The sequence below is a fragment of the Podarcis muralis genome, chromosome 8 (genome assembly GCF_964188315.1).
Source record: "Podarcis muralis chromosome 8, rPodMur119.hap1.1, whole genome shotgun sequence".
NCBI classification, from domain to species: domain Eukaryota; kingdom Metazoa; phylum Chordata; class Lepidosauria; order Squamata; family Lacertidae; genus Podarcis; species Podarcis muralis.
This window is the reverse complement of record NC_135662.1, coordinates 14356545-14371754: the sequence shown is the minus strand read 5'-3', so window position 1 is coordinate 14371754 and position 15210 is coordinate 14356545. Positions and strand designations below refer to the sequence as shown.

Below are 15210 nucleotides of genomic sequence, written 5' to 3'. Positions count from 1 at the left end.
GTTAGTCCCTGATGCCTCACTGCTTTAGGGAAAGGGAAGCGAATGAGATTCCTGGTCCCGCTGCTGCTTGCTGGAAGCTGTGCACCATTGTGTCCTCTACACTGGAATTACGAGTACTGAGCTCCTTCCAGGAGTGCCAGAGAGAAAGGCTGACAATGTGATTTACTGTCAAAGTTATTTCCAAGAGCAGATCGTTTCCCAAGCTGTTTACATTCCGGATTGAAGCACGCTTCCCATGAACTGACATGATCACCCAGCTCAAGAGACTCAGATATTCTCTCCTGTGAGTTTGACCGGGGACGTGGGCAACAAGGGCACCTGTTGCTGTAAGTCCAACTGCGCTTCATAACATTTTCCATTCCTCCCTGTGCAATGTCTTTCTTCATCGCTGTAACTACATGCGAGGGATCTGTCACCTTCCCTCCCCACTGGGCCCCTCCATCCTGCACAATCTCTCAGAGTCACATGAGAGGCATGTGATGTTTCCTGCGCTGCTCTGATCCTGCACATATAAACAGATCGGTTTAATTCCAGAAACTGTGGGTTGCATAGGAAACTGTTCCCGTTAATTACTATTGACTGAGGATGCTATGCTTCACCCAGACAGAGGCCTAAAAAACTGTGGCAGCCAACAGCTAGCAAGTAGAACCGTCCGATAAACAGAAGCATAAAACAGGTTAAAGCAAAGTGCTGGTATGCAGACTAGTGCTGGACCATGAGCCAGTGGCGTAGCTGGCGGGGCACAGGAGCAGTTGCCCCGGGTGCAAAATTGTCTGGGGTGCAAAATTTCGACACTTGGTGCTGCCTCAATACAGCTGCATTGAAAACGGCTTCTCCATGCGAACCAGACAACAGAACAACTCTTCTTTTCTTATCTTTTTGGCTATGATCTCCTGGGTGATGTGAAGCCATTAGGCAGTTGTATGCCTGTCCGTCCCCCCCCCCCCCCCGTGCATCTCCGGGTGCTAGCAACCCATGCTACACCACTGCCGCGAGCCATCGACTTCAGGTCTGTGGTGACTCCACCTTAGCCCAGATTGGATGGGACACTTTAGGGACCAAAGTTATGGTCCCTGGCAAAATTGCTGGTCCACCGTGTCAGATAGTCTGTGAAGCACTGGGTTAGTTAAAGAGATACTCAGAACTGCCATTTGCTTTAGGAAAAGTTGCAGCATTCATGAATCACAGGCCATGTAGACATCACAATGGAGGTTTCTTTGAATGTTTTGCCTGGTGTTTTTGGACTACAATTCCCCTAAGCCCCGACAATCGCCCATGCTAACTGGGACTGATGGGAGTTGTAGTTCAACAACAATTGGAGGTTATAGTGATGGCTACTCTTGCTTGAAGACACCCAGATGCACTTGCTAAGCTGGCCAGAAAACCACATGCATATTCGTTCGTGTTTACGCATGCAATTAATTTATTATTAAGAGCCTAACCAACTGCCCGCGGCGACACATTGCCAAGTCTTTATTCTTGGAGAGGCCCGCCAAGATGGCTTGCATCATCTCGCAGGGTTTATATTTATTGCTGTGAACATAAGCATGACATTTTGAATGCCCTGGTCAGGCCAGCCCAACTGCCAATCAAAGGCTGAGTCCTGAAACATCTGTGTGGTCTGTAAAACATTGCTGGATGGGGGGAGCTGCAAATTGTGTCTCAGCGGTCCTTTGGCCACTTTAACAAAGCAAGCCGGAGCCTTGAACTTGAGGCAAAGGGCTGTAGATCAGTGGTAGAGCAACTCTTGAGCCTGCGGAAAGTTCCAGGTTTCATTCTCAGCATCTCCAAGTAGGAGTAGAAAGGAGAAAGGTCCCCTTTCTGGAACCCTGGAGAGCCACTGCCAATTAATGTAGCTCACAATGAACTAGATCAGTGTTTCCCAAACCTGGGTCTCCAGCTGTTTTTGGACTACAGCTCCCATCATCCCTAGCTAGCAGGACCAGTGGTCAGGGATTATGGGAACTGTTGTCCAAAACCAGCTGGAGACCCAAGTTTGGGAAACACTGAACTAGATGGACCAATGGGGGGCTTCCTTTGTTTCTATGTTAGGCACGGTGGTGTTGCATAGTGGTTAAAGTGTCAGACTAGGACCTGGGAGACCAGGTTCAAGTCCCCACTCAGCCATGAAGCTCAATGGGTGACCTTGAGCTAGTCCCTGCCTCTCAGCCTAACCTACCTCACAGGGTTGTTGTGGAGATTAAATGAGAATGGGGAGAACCACGTACGCCACCCTGAGCTGTTTTTTGGGGGGAAAGGTGGGATTTAAATGCAATAAATAAAATTAATAATAAAGTGGTACCTCAGGTTAAGAACTTAATTTGTTCCTGAGATCCGTTCTTAACCTGAAACCGTTCTTAACCTGAAGCACCACTTTAGGTAATGGGGCCTCCCGCTGGCACTGCTGTGCAATTTCTGTTCTCATCCTGAAGCAAAGTTCTTAACCCGAGGTGCTATTTCTGGGTTAGCGGAGTCTGTAACCTGAAGCGGATGTAACCCAAGGTACCACTGTAGTAATAGGTTGTCCCCATAACTTTGTCATGCACATGATCTGGCTCTTGGTAAGGGCATTTGAGCCATCAAACTTCAGTCATTAAAGTACATTCCATCCCTTGGCATGACTTTTGCTGCAAATATAATAATAATAATAATAATAATAATAATAATAATAATAATAATAAAAAAAAAATTATTTATACCCTGCCCATCTGGCTGGGCTTCCCCAGCCACTCTGGGCAGCTTCCAACAAAATATTGAAATACAGTAATGCATCAAACATTAAAAGCTTCCCTAAACAGGGCTGCCTTTAGATGTCTTCTAAAAGTCTGGTAGTTGTTGTTCTCTTTGACATCTGATGGGAGGGCATTCCACAGGGCAGGGGCCACTACTGAGAAGGCCCTCTGCCTGGTTCACTTCTTGCAGGGAGAGAACCGCCAGAAGGCCCTCAGTGTCTGGGCAGAACGATGGGGGTGGAGATGCTCCTTCAGATATATAGCTCAGTTGGCTAGAGCGTGGTGCTGATAGTGCCAAGGTTGCAGGTTCAATCCTCGTAAGGGACAGCTACATATTCCTGCACCGCAGAGGGTTGGACTAGATGATCCTCCAATTCTATGATTCTATAAAATTAATGCTTAGTTCAGGAAAAGCAAAGTTCTAACAAAGAACTGCCCATTTGCTTGCCTACTTGCACCCACCTAGGCTTTGCCGCCTGACCCCTGGCCAAAGCGCCAAGACTTTTTGATATCAGCTGTTAGCTACTGTCCCACTGGAACACAGCAAACAACAAAATGTTGCAGCCTACTCCTAACACAAGTGCTCCTGGTCAGGGCTTCAACCTCAGGAGGTTGTGGACTCTCCTTCCTTGGAGGTTTTTAAGCAAAGGTTGGCTGGTCATCTGTCATGGATGCTTTTGTTGAGATTCCTGCATTGAAGAGGGTCGGACCAGATGACCAACAGCAGCTGGGGACCCAAGTTGGAGAAACACTGTGCTAGAGTGTGACAAAGGGACAAATTCAAGTAGCAGGCATAGCGTGGTGTAGTGGTTAAGAGTGGTGGACTTGTAATCTGGTGAACTGGGTTCGATTCCCCGCTCCTCCACACGCAGCTGCTGGGTGACCTTGGGCCAGTCACACTTCTCTGAAGTCTCTCAGCCCCACTCACCTCACAGAGTGTTTGTTGTAGGGGAGGAAGGGAAAGGAGACTGTTAGCCGCTTTGAGACTCCTTAAAGGGAGTGAAAGGCGGGATATCAAATCCAAACTCCTCCTCCTCCTCCTCCTCCTCCTCCTCCTCCTCCTCTTCTTCTTCTTCTTCTTCTTCTTCTTCTTCTTCTTCTTCTTCTTCTTCTTCACCGTGGATGTTGCCCTTGATTCCTTGGCTACACTTGGCTCATCCTGGCTTGTGGGGTTAAGACTGATGCTCTTATTTCCTTCGGATTGCAGCATCTATATCCCATGATGTTTTGTTACTTAGCCTCTTGGAACTTGAGCCTCGGCTGGTAAATATTCCCATACCCAACAGCATAACACTCGCTGTGCTTTAAAATGTTTTCAGGGCCCTGTAGACATGTGTCATAACAACACAAAGCAGCCGTGTTTCTCTCTCCCGCCCTGTTTCTACCCACTCAGTGGAGGTGGCTAAGGGAGAGTCGGTCTAATTCAGCACCCAAGCTGGCCTGATTAAGTCCACCGCTTCCCTGCCCCCCCCAAGCACCCACTAGGTAGGTACTAGTAATGGGTGAATCTGCCAGTTTTGTTTTCTCTCAGTTTCTCATTTGTCCAGCACTTAAGTTCAGTTCTCCACATCAATTTGCATTTAAAACAAACAAACAGCATTTTAGTGCCCAATATGTACAGTTTTGTATGCATTTCTTGCCTAAAATGCACATTTTTTCAAAGCATTTCTCCCTTCAATATAATGCATTTTGGTATGTAACATTCACCAAAATATGCATTTTGGTGCACGTTTTACCCTAGTATTTTGGTACACATTACTGGGTTGGAGAACTGCGCTGCAAAACTTTCAGATTTCAAATTGCAAATTTCAAAGGGGGCAAATTTCAAAGGATGGCTGTTTTTCAGTTCACGTAGTTTCAGGAAGTGCAGAGGTTTGCTTTTAAATGTGAACAGAGTTACCTTTCTGCCCCTTCCCTAGTGTTACTGGATATTGACAAGATCCCTCACAGCACCCATTCACCAGTGATAGGTAAAGGTACCCCTGCCTGTATGGGCCAGTCGTGTCCGACTCTGGTTTGCGTGCTCATCTCGCTCAAGAGGTCGTGAGCCGGCGCCATCCGAAGACACTTCCGGGTCACGTGGCCAGCGTGACGAAGCTGCAGCTGGCGAGCCAGCACCAGCGCAGCACACGGAAACGCCGTTTACCTTCCCGCTATAAAGCGGTACCTATTTATCTACTTGCACTTAAGGGTGCTTTCGAACTGCTAGGTGGGCAGGAGCTGGGACCGAACGACGGGAGCTCACCCCGCCATGGGGATTCGAACCGCCGACCATGCAATCAGCAAGTCCTAGGCACTGAGGTTTTACCCACAGCGCCACCCGCGTCCCTATTCGCCAGTGATGCCCATGGCCTATTCTGGTGTAGGATTCTAGCCTGCCTTATTCTCATATTTTGAGCATCTTTCCCCAGAACCTTCTTTTTTTGCTTTACCTTTCATAGAATCATAGAGTTGGAATAGACCACAAGGGCCATCGAGTCCAACCCCCTGCCAAGCAGGAAACTTTAATGGCTTTCCACAAGTTCTGGCCCTGGCCTTGGCCTGTATATGAATCAAAGGACAGAGGCGGTTAGCCTCAAACTGCTGGCAAGGTTTCCTAGCCTGTCATTGACTGGGCAGTTTCCCAAGCACTGCCTTCCCACAGAACAAAGTTTGCACAGCTTCTTCTGCCTATGTTAGTCCATGGGAGAGGCAGTGGAACTTATTCCCAGAAATTAAATGGGCACAGAATTGCAACCTGTCACTGGTCTCTTTCCCTGCTTGCCCTCATGCCTATCTTTACGAAGAACAACCTGGCTTTTCAATAAGTGAAGAAATGATTGCAGAATAAATAAATACGGCAGACAAAGTGGTGTTTTCAGAAATGCAGCCTTTGGTTTGGGAAGAGGCATGCTAGAATGCAAAGTAGGCCCCCTGTTTCATCTGCAGAATCTATTATTATTATTATTATTATTATTATTATTATTATTATTATTATTATTATTATTATTTTAAGGAACTTATTGGTTGCCTTTTAAAATAGAAATAAAAATACCTTCCCAAGGTGAGGTACAATAAAAAGTTTTAAAGCAAACAACAACATTCACAATTAAACTTTTCAGAAGTATCAGTAAACCATTTAATTTCAACCCATCTCTCGCTCTCTCTCTTGTATCCAGGCCTGGAGGGCATGTTCTTCATGGCAAAGGCTGAGCTTTATGCATAGCAATTGTTATGTATTCAGTGGTCTGTGTTTGCCTGAGATTGAGTCTGGACTAAAGATTCTGAGCCCCTGTGTTCTGATTTGATACATGACATCCAATCACAGAACATTTCAGGATTTGGGCCTCTGCCATTGGCTCTTGAATGCTGAGTTGTGATTTGCAGCTTGGAAGTTTAGACAGCCAATCACACAGGCAGTGGGAGTGGCCCAGGCTTTCAGGAATGCATATAAGCAGTTGCTTTGCCCCTGTTTCCCAGTTATGTACAGTGGTACCTCTGGTTGCGAACAGGATCCATTCCAGAGGCCTGTTTGCAACATGAAAAGAGCACAGCCCGCAGTGGCACGTCTGTACATGTGTGGGTTGCAATTCGCTGCTTCTGTGCATGCGCGTGACGTCATTTTGCGCTTCTGCACATGCGCGAGCGGCGAAACCCGGAAGTAACCCTTTCCGGTACTTCCGGGTCGCCGCGGGACGTAACCTGAAAGAACGCAACATGAAGCAGACATAGCATGAGGTATGACTGTAGTTCAGTAAAGGTTCTTGCTGTTATCACTGTGTCTTGCCTCATGGGAACCCACCTACACTTCAGCAAGGTACTATACTGTTACTATAGATAGGTATACTAACTAAAGAAGGGCAAGGCAAGTATTGCGCCCCTAACTGGCACCTCCATGTGGCGCTGCTGCTGCTGCAAGACAGAGCTGTGGCGCAGTGGTTGGACGTGTATGCCCGCCTCCTGAGGCTGGGGCACTGCCACGACTCTCGCTGTCTGCCTGCCTCCCCCATGGCCAATGGATGCAAGTGCCCTCCCTCTCTCAACTCCTGCTTGGCATGCTGCTCAGGTGAGCTGGGCAGGCAGGATAGGAGGTGCCTCCAGTTGGGATGGCAACTGAAGAGGCGAGACCCTGATATTTTTTTTGTCCAGGGTAATTGCCCCAGATGCCCCCTGGATGCCCCCCACCATGCTACGCCCAGAGGCTTCATGTGGGCAGGGGCCAATGGTGCACTCTGCACTTCCAAAGACCTCCAGGGGTTGAGTGGAAACCACCCGTGATGTCTTGTCAGGCTAGAACTTCGCACTCTAGGAACTAAATGCTAAGCAAAAGTGACAGATCAGCTGACTGTCCCATTCATGCTTATTTTCCTTTAAAAAATTTTTTTAAAAAATGGTGTGGCACACGGATCCCTTTCTGTTGAACCGGGTGGGTTTTGAAACCAGACAAGAAGAGAGGGGAACAGGCAAAAAACTGGGGCACTTATTTATCTTTGCACCGGTTTCCTTCGTAATCTTGTCAGGTCTGTTTAATCAAAAGGAAATGAGAAATGCATTAAAATAATACAAAGGGGGAAACGCTGCCCTTGGAACCATCCTCACTCCTGAAGTTAAAAGAACACAGGCGTAACACACACACACACACACACACACACACACACACCCCACCGCCAAAAACTCCTGGCGAGGATTACAGTGAAAATCTTGAACAACGCACAAAAGGGTTCACAGGACAGAAAGAGATAGAAGCATGAGGAGATAGAATGGGAAAAAGACTAAAATGCCTTCCGTGGGGTTAATGAGGCCCTGATGTGACAGCATAGCCCAACCGGTTCCTGACACCCTCCAACTTCATTTCTCTAAGCTTAGGCGACCTTCCGCCATTTTTTGGAGGCTGATCTCAAGCTATCATCCCATTCCTACCTGGGGCCTGCTTTCTACTTTGGGAAAGGGCTGCAGTTCAGTAGTAGAGCATCTGCTTTGGTTCAATCCTCAGCATCTTCTGGTAGGACTGCCTGGAACACTGGAGAACTGCTGCCAGTCAGTGTAGGAAATGCTAAGCTATATAGGCTAACGGCCTGACTCGGCCTGAGGCAGCTTCTTCCTGTGTTTCATGCCATGGCCCACTGGCACCTTCTACTGCTTTGGAGTTCATCCATGGTTCGCAATCGTCCAACCATAATGCCTGACTTCTGGGCGCCACTAAGCCCTGCCAAACAGTGCGAAGCCTTCCCACAATCCATTGCTGCTTTTATGAAGCACCATAGAATTGGAGAGATTCTTTAATTGTCAAGAGACACAGCTTCTAAGAAAACAGGAACAGTGAACACTTTAGATATACACATGAAAACCATAAAAAAGAACCAACAGTCGCTGTTGTTTTTGCTTGGAAGACCTGTTAGAAGCCAATGCTTGATCTTGATCTGCGTCACAACTTCCCCCAAGGGCCCGTTGAGGTTGTGAGGAAAGTCCCTCAGAGGGCAGGAAAGAGGAGATGGGACATTCTGGTGTTTTAGGCAAAAAAATCCAAATTATATCCCTCATGGTAAACCACCCACCCACCCACAAGAACCACCGAACATTACGCACAACAGACATTTCATCACACTCAAAATCTGCCACTATGTCACTTTTACCTCAAGATATAGTGGGGCATGGGAGTCCGAACCAGGAACTGAAACCCTAAGGTCTCCACCTTATTTGTTTGTCCGTTTTGGTGGTTTTCCTGGCAAGAGTCTACCAGCCTTCTCTACGCAGAGAGCAACATGGGCCTTTCAAGTTGAAGAGGACAATGGCCATTTCCCCTCAGCCCTCCTCTCACAAGAGATTGGCATAAGGCACACATTGGAGCGCCAGACACCCATGGTCAAAGAGTCTGTGGGGCAGGTGCCCCTTTGAAGCCCAGGTGTCTGTCTTGGGGTCGTAGCACTCGAGCGAATCGGAGTCTTTGATTTCATTGTCAAAGGTAAGGCAGCGACCTCCGGTCAGATACAGCTTCTCATTTATCGCCGCAGCGCCGTGATGCATCCGCCTGTCCTTCATGTCTGCACATTTCACAAATTTATTAGCCTTGGTATCATAAGCAATCACTCGTCTGGTGTACCCTGGGGGGTTTGGGGGGGGGGGAGAGAGAGAAACACACCAGACAATTATGAATTTTGCAATTATCCTTTGCATTGAATGCATAAAGAGGCAGTTTCAGAGTTAGAAGTGCTGGTGATTGTTAATTCCAAAATATTTGAAACACGGGCCTGGAACACGCTTGTAGCACAGATACTGCAGCGCTGTCAGAGCTGCTCCACGTGGCAAAACATTTGTGTGAATAGCTCTGTCCCTTTTGACTACGGTCACATCCACGCCAGACATTTAAAATGTTGTGAGTGGCAAGGATTCTCTATGCACGGAAACGGAAGGAGGAAAGAACGCCCTCAAAGGAAGAATGGTAGATGAGATGGCAAAGCGTGTTCTCCTTCATGGAGAGCACGTGTTGCCATGGGGTCTAACAGGACACCCCCTCTTGGTTACTGGGCGGGACCATTTCATAGAATCATAGAATCACAGAGTTGGAACTTCCTGACAGTAAGAGCTGTTCGACAGTGGAATTTGCTGCCAAGGAGTGTGGTGGAGTCTCCTTCTTTGGAGGTCTTTAAGCAGAGGCTTGACAACCATATGTCAGGAGTGCTCTGATGGTGTTTCCTGCTTGGCAGGGGGTTGGACTCAATGGCCCTTGTGGTCTATTCCAACTCTATGATTCTATGATTCTATGAAATGGTCCCGCCCAGTAACCAAGAGGGGGTGTCCTGTTAGACCCCATGGCAACACGCCATGAAGGAGAACACACTTTGCCATCTCATCTACCATTCTTCCTTTGGTAGATGAGATGGCAAAGCGTGTTCTCCTTCATGGATGGCCATGACTGTGATTGGGTCAATTTGGGTTGTTGGGGTGATTTTGATGTTACCATTTAGAGGGTTGGCCCAAAGGTTATATATTCTTGGCACGCAGCTTTTCCCACTCTCTTTTGCTGCGTGCATCGGATCACCCGCCCACCCTCCCTAATTTAGGGCTGTTGCGTTTGCTATGCCTGTCATGGGGTGGCCTGCTTTTGGGGCAGGGGCCTGGTAGAAAGTTTGTCCATTTGGCAGATTGCCATTTGGTTTTTGCCTACTGCATAGCAAATCGTCACAGCTTGTAAGGTTGTGGCTTTTTTGGGAGTAGGCAAAAGTATGGAGGAACTTCCCTTTCCTACCCTGAAGATCACAGAAATCTAATAAATATTGAGGTGTTGCTGGTAAATCTGAGTTGCTAGATAGCTCAGTTCTGAGGACTTGCAAATGAGCTTTAGAAAGCTCTCTTTTTGCTATATTGTTCTCCTTTCAAACAACTATGTTTTATCACTTAGTGGTTCAACTCAGAACCAATGTAGGTTTAGACACAACTGCAGTAGGCGATAACATCAACAAAGAAAGCACCATTTAATTAAAAGCAAGAATCCCATTACTTGAGCCAATGAACCCAGCTTTGTTTGATGTGTATTGTGCAATGAAGACTTGAAATATACTGGATTCCCCCCCCCTTTAAAGAATGTGTTTGTTATCATTGTGATTTCTCAGTTCCAGCTGCTGATAAGCCAAGAACAACTAGATGATGTTATGGCATACTTACTTGGTAAATGAAAACTTATCGGTAGTAAATCTCTCCACTTTAAAAGAGAATGAATTATGTTTGAAATTAGACGAAATGTTTGTGTGCTTTGTTAAGTAACCCCCCCCCCCAAGCTTACGGCTTAAGCTTGTCAGTTGAATTATTGGCACAAAAATTCAGAATAAATACATTTGAAGGCGTTATTTTTTTGAAAAATCGTCTTTTTCTCATCTCTGCTGCGTTCACATTTTGAGCTCCTCATTTTCTCTCATACCAAGCTGTTTCATACGTTTTTGTTTTCTGACACAGACATCAATTTCATAAAGGAAAAAACATGTACAAAAAAGCCTTATTCAGGCAGTAAGGTGTGGGAGGCCTAGGTTGGAGAGGGCATTCGTTCAAAATCAGACCAGCTGACAACTGATTAGGGGGTGGTTTCCCCTTCTTTCAGCAGCCCCCTCTATCATTCCCATATTGTTCAGAAGGGACCCACAATCCTCCGGAAAGGCATTCTCCTCGGGGTTATGTAGCTAGGGTTAAATCTCAAGGCCAAAGTCCAAGCTACGCACCACAGGCGGCGGTGGAGCAAGCCAGTTGGGCACCTGGGGTGGCGCATGTGCCCTACACCAAGGGGTGGGGCCAGCCGGGACAGGACGCTCCACAGGGTCTGCCTGCCTCCCCTCACTCAGCCACCCTACAGCTGAGAGGGAGGTGGCGGGTGGACCGTATGGGGCAGTGCGGAGCCTGTGGAAACCCAAGCCACCGCATCACTCCCAGGAGAGACGTGTGGCTTGGGTGCGCTGCAGGCCCTGTGGTGAGTGCCACCCACCATTTTGTCACCCCCCAGTGGTGACACCTTGGTCGATCTGCCCCCACCACACACCCTTCCTTCCGCAACCCCTGACCACAGGACCCCTGCAAAATGACCACACAGAGTTTTGGATGGGTGAATCTGTCAATTCCTGTTTCTCCCTGTTTCTCAATCTTAAATTCTGTTCTCCACATTTCCACACTACAATGGTACCTCGGGTTAAGAACTTAATTTGTTCTGGAGGTCTGTTCTTAACCTGAAACTGTTCTTAACCTGAGGTACCACTTTAGCTAATGGGGCCTCCCGCTGCTGCGCAATTTCTGTTCTCATCCTGAAGCAAAGTTCTTAACCCGAGGTACTATTTCTGGGTTAGCAGAGTCTTTAACCTGAGGTGTCTATAACCTGAAGCGTCTGTAACCTGAGGTACCACTGTAGTTTTCAATTTTATTTTAGAATTCTTTAGCATTTCAGTGTAAATTTATCCTAATGTGCACATACAGTTTTGCCCTAATATGCGCATTTGTGCAAAACAATTGCCAGGGGAGAGAGAAGAGGACACAGACACTTTCCTTCCATAAACTTCCTACCATCCACTTATCTTCAGATCCATGCAGTTAATAACAACTAGGGTCTACCTCTGAATGGAATTACGGGTGGAATATAAAACTAGTTTTTGTACGTGGACAAAAACATCAAGTTTATAAGTCTATGGAAGCATACAGCAAAATCTAGTGTGGGGTGGGTTTTTCCATGACGTGTTCTGCTTTATTCCTTCTTGGCATGTTTATAATCCCGACACAGAAGACTGTAAAAATAAGGAGAGAATAGACTTTAGTTCTACTATGGCAGAAGGCAAGGGAGAGGGACTTTGGCATCAACCACTGAAATAGCCCCTTTTCTGCCTTGAAGGTTTCAAGCAATAAGCTCCAAGGCACTGCACAATGTCCACACACAGACTTGGCTGCGTGACAAGTTGTGGAAAGGAATTGCACACCGCAATGGCATGCAGTAAGGAAGAAATAGAGCAGTGTTGGGGCCAGCGGTGGGATACAGTCAGACTCTAAATCCAATCAGCCTCAGCCAGCAGGGCCAATGTCCAGGGTGTTGTGGTCATCAGCATCGTTTAGGACCTTAGGTTACCCACTCTCATCCTAGAGCACCTGCATTGTGAAAACTGTCTAAGAGCACTTAAACAAATTACCTCCAACAATAAAAATCCGGTCTCCAATCACAACTGCTGGTGCGCAGACGTTCTTCACCATTCTGGTCTCCATTCGGAACCACATGTTCCTGGACACATGATATACCTGAGGAACACCCAACACATAAATGAGATTTCTGGGATTAGATGTAAAAAGAGCATCTCTGATTGCACACACCGATTGCATTTCTGAAAGGGAGGGTGACTGTTCACACCCTTACAGCAACCACAACCATTGAACATTGAACAGTCCTTGGAAAAACCATTCCATTGGGGATGTGGAGCAAATCACTGCTTTGGGAATCCCACTGCCTTCATCTCCCTCTGCTATCCCTCCTGCTTTGGTGGCAATGGTGGCATTCCCTCTTGCTCCTCCTCCTCCCAGCTTGCATTTTGTTGTTGGTAGAGGCATCCTTCTCCATACACGGAAAAACAGGAAGCTGTCTTTTACTGAGTCAGATGATTGGTTCATCTAACTCAGATTTGTTTATACTGTCTCTCCAGGATTTCATACAGACTTCCCTGGAGATGCCAGGAAGTGAACCTGAGACCTTCTGCATGGTAAAGATGCATTAGAGCTTCCTCTAATGTCTGAGATTCAGGTTTGCCTTGCTAAAGTGGCCAGAGGACTTCTGAGACACATGTGCAATTTGCATGGCCTGCCATGTCTAGCAATGTTTTGCGGACCGCACAGATGTCTTTGGACTCGAGCCTTTGATTGGCAGTTGGCCTGGCCTGCCTGGGACGTTCAAAATGTCAGGCTTATATTCACATCAACAGATATACACCCTGAACTACATGCTGCTAAATGATGCAAGCCTTCTTGGTGGGCCTCTTTAAGAACAAAGACTTTGCAAAGTGTCATGGTGGAAGTTCGTTAAACTCTTATTAATGAATTACCAGTAATTGCATGTGTAAACAGAAATGAATATGCATGTAGTTTTCTGGAAAAGACAGTTTCTGCTTAGCAAGTGCATTTGAGTGTTTACAGCAGCGGTACCCTCCAAATTCTGATGGACAACAGCTCCTAAAGCAAGCATGACCCAAAGTGGTCAGGAGATGATGGGAGTTGTATTCCTACAGTATCTGGAGGACACTGTATTGGCCGCTCCTGAACTGCAGCATGGAATTCATGATAAATCATCAAGGTAACAGATAGAATTTTATATTGACAGCTGAGTCGGGGCACAAGTCATTCATTACTTTGGAGAACATAAGAGCAGCCACGTGTGGTCAGATCCAATGGACTCAAAAGCCTGAAATCATGTCTCTGTTTATGCTCAACATTGTCTCTAAAGAGGACAACTGGCATCTTGAAGGTGAGATGGTTGAAGATTGGGAGTTACCTGTATTAGCCGGACAGGGTTTTGCATCGTGTCTTCCCCTCCAAAGAGATAGATTCTTTGGTCTTTGGAAGACACAGCAGGATGAAGAACGGCAACAGGCATGTTTGCCATGTGCTCCCAAACATTGTAGATACTGTCATATCTTTCCATGGAATTTAGGATCTCCTGGTTTTCTCCAATGCCCCCAATGGCAAAGATATAGTTTTTATAGGCAATGCTCCTGTGGGAATAGCGCCGAACTAACATGGGCTCCACTAGCCTCCACTGGTTAAGTTTGAGTGAGAAGATATAAACGTTGTCGCTGACTTGGTTCTTCCCATTGCCAATGGGAATGCCTCCAAGGAGATAAACATTACTGTGGACGCTCACTACAGAGGCCTTGTAGAGCCGTGTTGGGTATTTGGCAAGGCTCAACCATTGGTTTGTCTTCTCGTCATACAGCAAGACATCCCTCGTCGTCTGTTGGTTGTCTTTCCGGCCACCAACCAGAAGGAGGAATTCCCGGCATGAATATCGCCGAGGAACGTGCCACATAGGTTTGATATCTGGAGCACTGGTGCTATACAGAGAAAACATCTGCTTTTGGGCCAGTTCCAGGATATTTCTACATGCTGGGGACGACTGAATGAGAGAATCATTGGCAATGAAGTGGAAGAAAAATGTTGGATGGACGTACTGAAGCCTTACTTTCTTGAACAAGTCTTGGATATAGCTTTGCCGTGCCTGGGGATCATGCCTCACCCAAACCATGAGAGCCTCAAAAACTTGTTCCTCCTCTCCACAAAGCTCATCATCTCCAAGATAGTCTATCAACTCCAAAACACAGAGTTCTTTCAGGTCTTCGGAGATGGCTACTTCAGGGAAACACTTCAGAGCCATTGCTTTGGCTTTCTTCTTGAGTTTATCGCAGTGCAAGATCTCCGAGAGCCGAATCAGGCTGAGGCAGTTATCTGGAGCAAGTTGGTCCTGGAGGTAGGCTGAGCAGGCCTCAAATAGCTTCATGTACTGGAGCATGGAAGCAGTTTCCATTAGATACAAAATATTCTCCACAGTCATTAGGATCTCGCCTGTGTAAACGTAGACAATGATGCAATGAAGAATGTTTGAGTCGATGTCTCTTAGGCTGACTTTTTCCTGGCCACTCTCTTTGAAGTTGCTGCAGAACATTGCCTTGAAGTAGGGGCTACTTGAGGCAAGTACATTCCTATGGCAAGGGATTTCTGTGTCACCCATACACAGTACAACGTCAGTTAGGATTCGGTTCTTCCGTAAAATGTTGAGCTGCTTTAGCAGCTCAGAGGAGAAATCCTGATCTTTGAAGAGCCTGTCCTGTGTGCATTTCTCTTCCATAGTGGAATCAGAGAGATATCAGCACTGGCCAAACAAGAATTCTCATTGGTGGTTCATCAGCCTCCTTGACTTGATAGATCACAGTCGAATGGTCCGTTTAAACATTGTTCATCTAGAGCAGAAATGGAAAAGCTAGCTTCATTCACCAGT

At 46.8% G+C, this 15210-nt stretch overlaps 1 protein-coding gene across 2 annotated transcripts; it reads right to left on the bottom strand.

Annotated features, from left to right (window-relative positions):
• Positions 1-7972: 7972 nt before the first annotated feature.
• KLHL38 (kelch like family member 38) lies at positions 7973-15210 on the bottom strand. Of its 2 annotated transcripts, none has more exons than XM_028736201.2 (3): positions 13711-15210; positions 12365-12470; positions 7973-8812 (listed from the first exon to the last, which is right to left on the bottom strand). In XM_028736201.2, exons 1-3 carry the CDS (start codon positions 15058-15060, stop codon positions 8526-8528), a joined length of 1743 nt encoding a protein of 580 aa, XP_028592034.2. In that variant the 5' UTR covers positions 15061-15210; the 3' UTR covers positions 7973-8525. The 2 variants fall into 2 exon arrangements, with proteins under 2 accessions (XP_028592034.2, XP_077788868.1); XM_077932742.1 differs by lacking the exon at positions 7973-8812 and adding an exon at positions 9789-11968.

Bases quoted from the DNA above. Each gene is read 5' to 3' on its own strand.
- KLHL38 (XM_028736201.2), bottom strand. From the start codon at position 15,060: ATGGAAGAGAAATGCACACAGGACAGGCTCTTCAAAGATCAGGATTTC. The intron at 12,471-13,710 runs GTAACTCCCAAT...GGTGTTCCTCAG, and splicing joins ACCCTGTCCGGCTAATACAG to GTATATCATGTGTCCAGGAA. The intron at 8,813-12,364 runs GTAATTTGTTTA...CAAACCCCCCAG, and splicing joins CCGGATTTTTATTGTTGGAG to GGTACACCAGACGAGTGATT.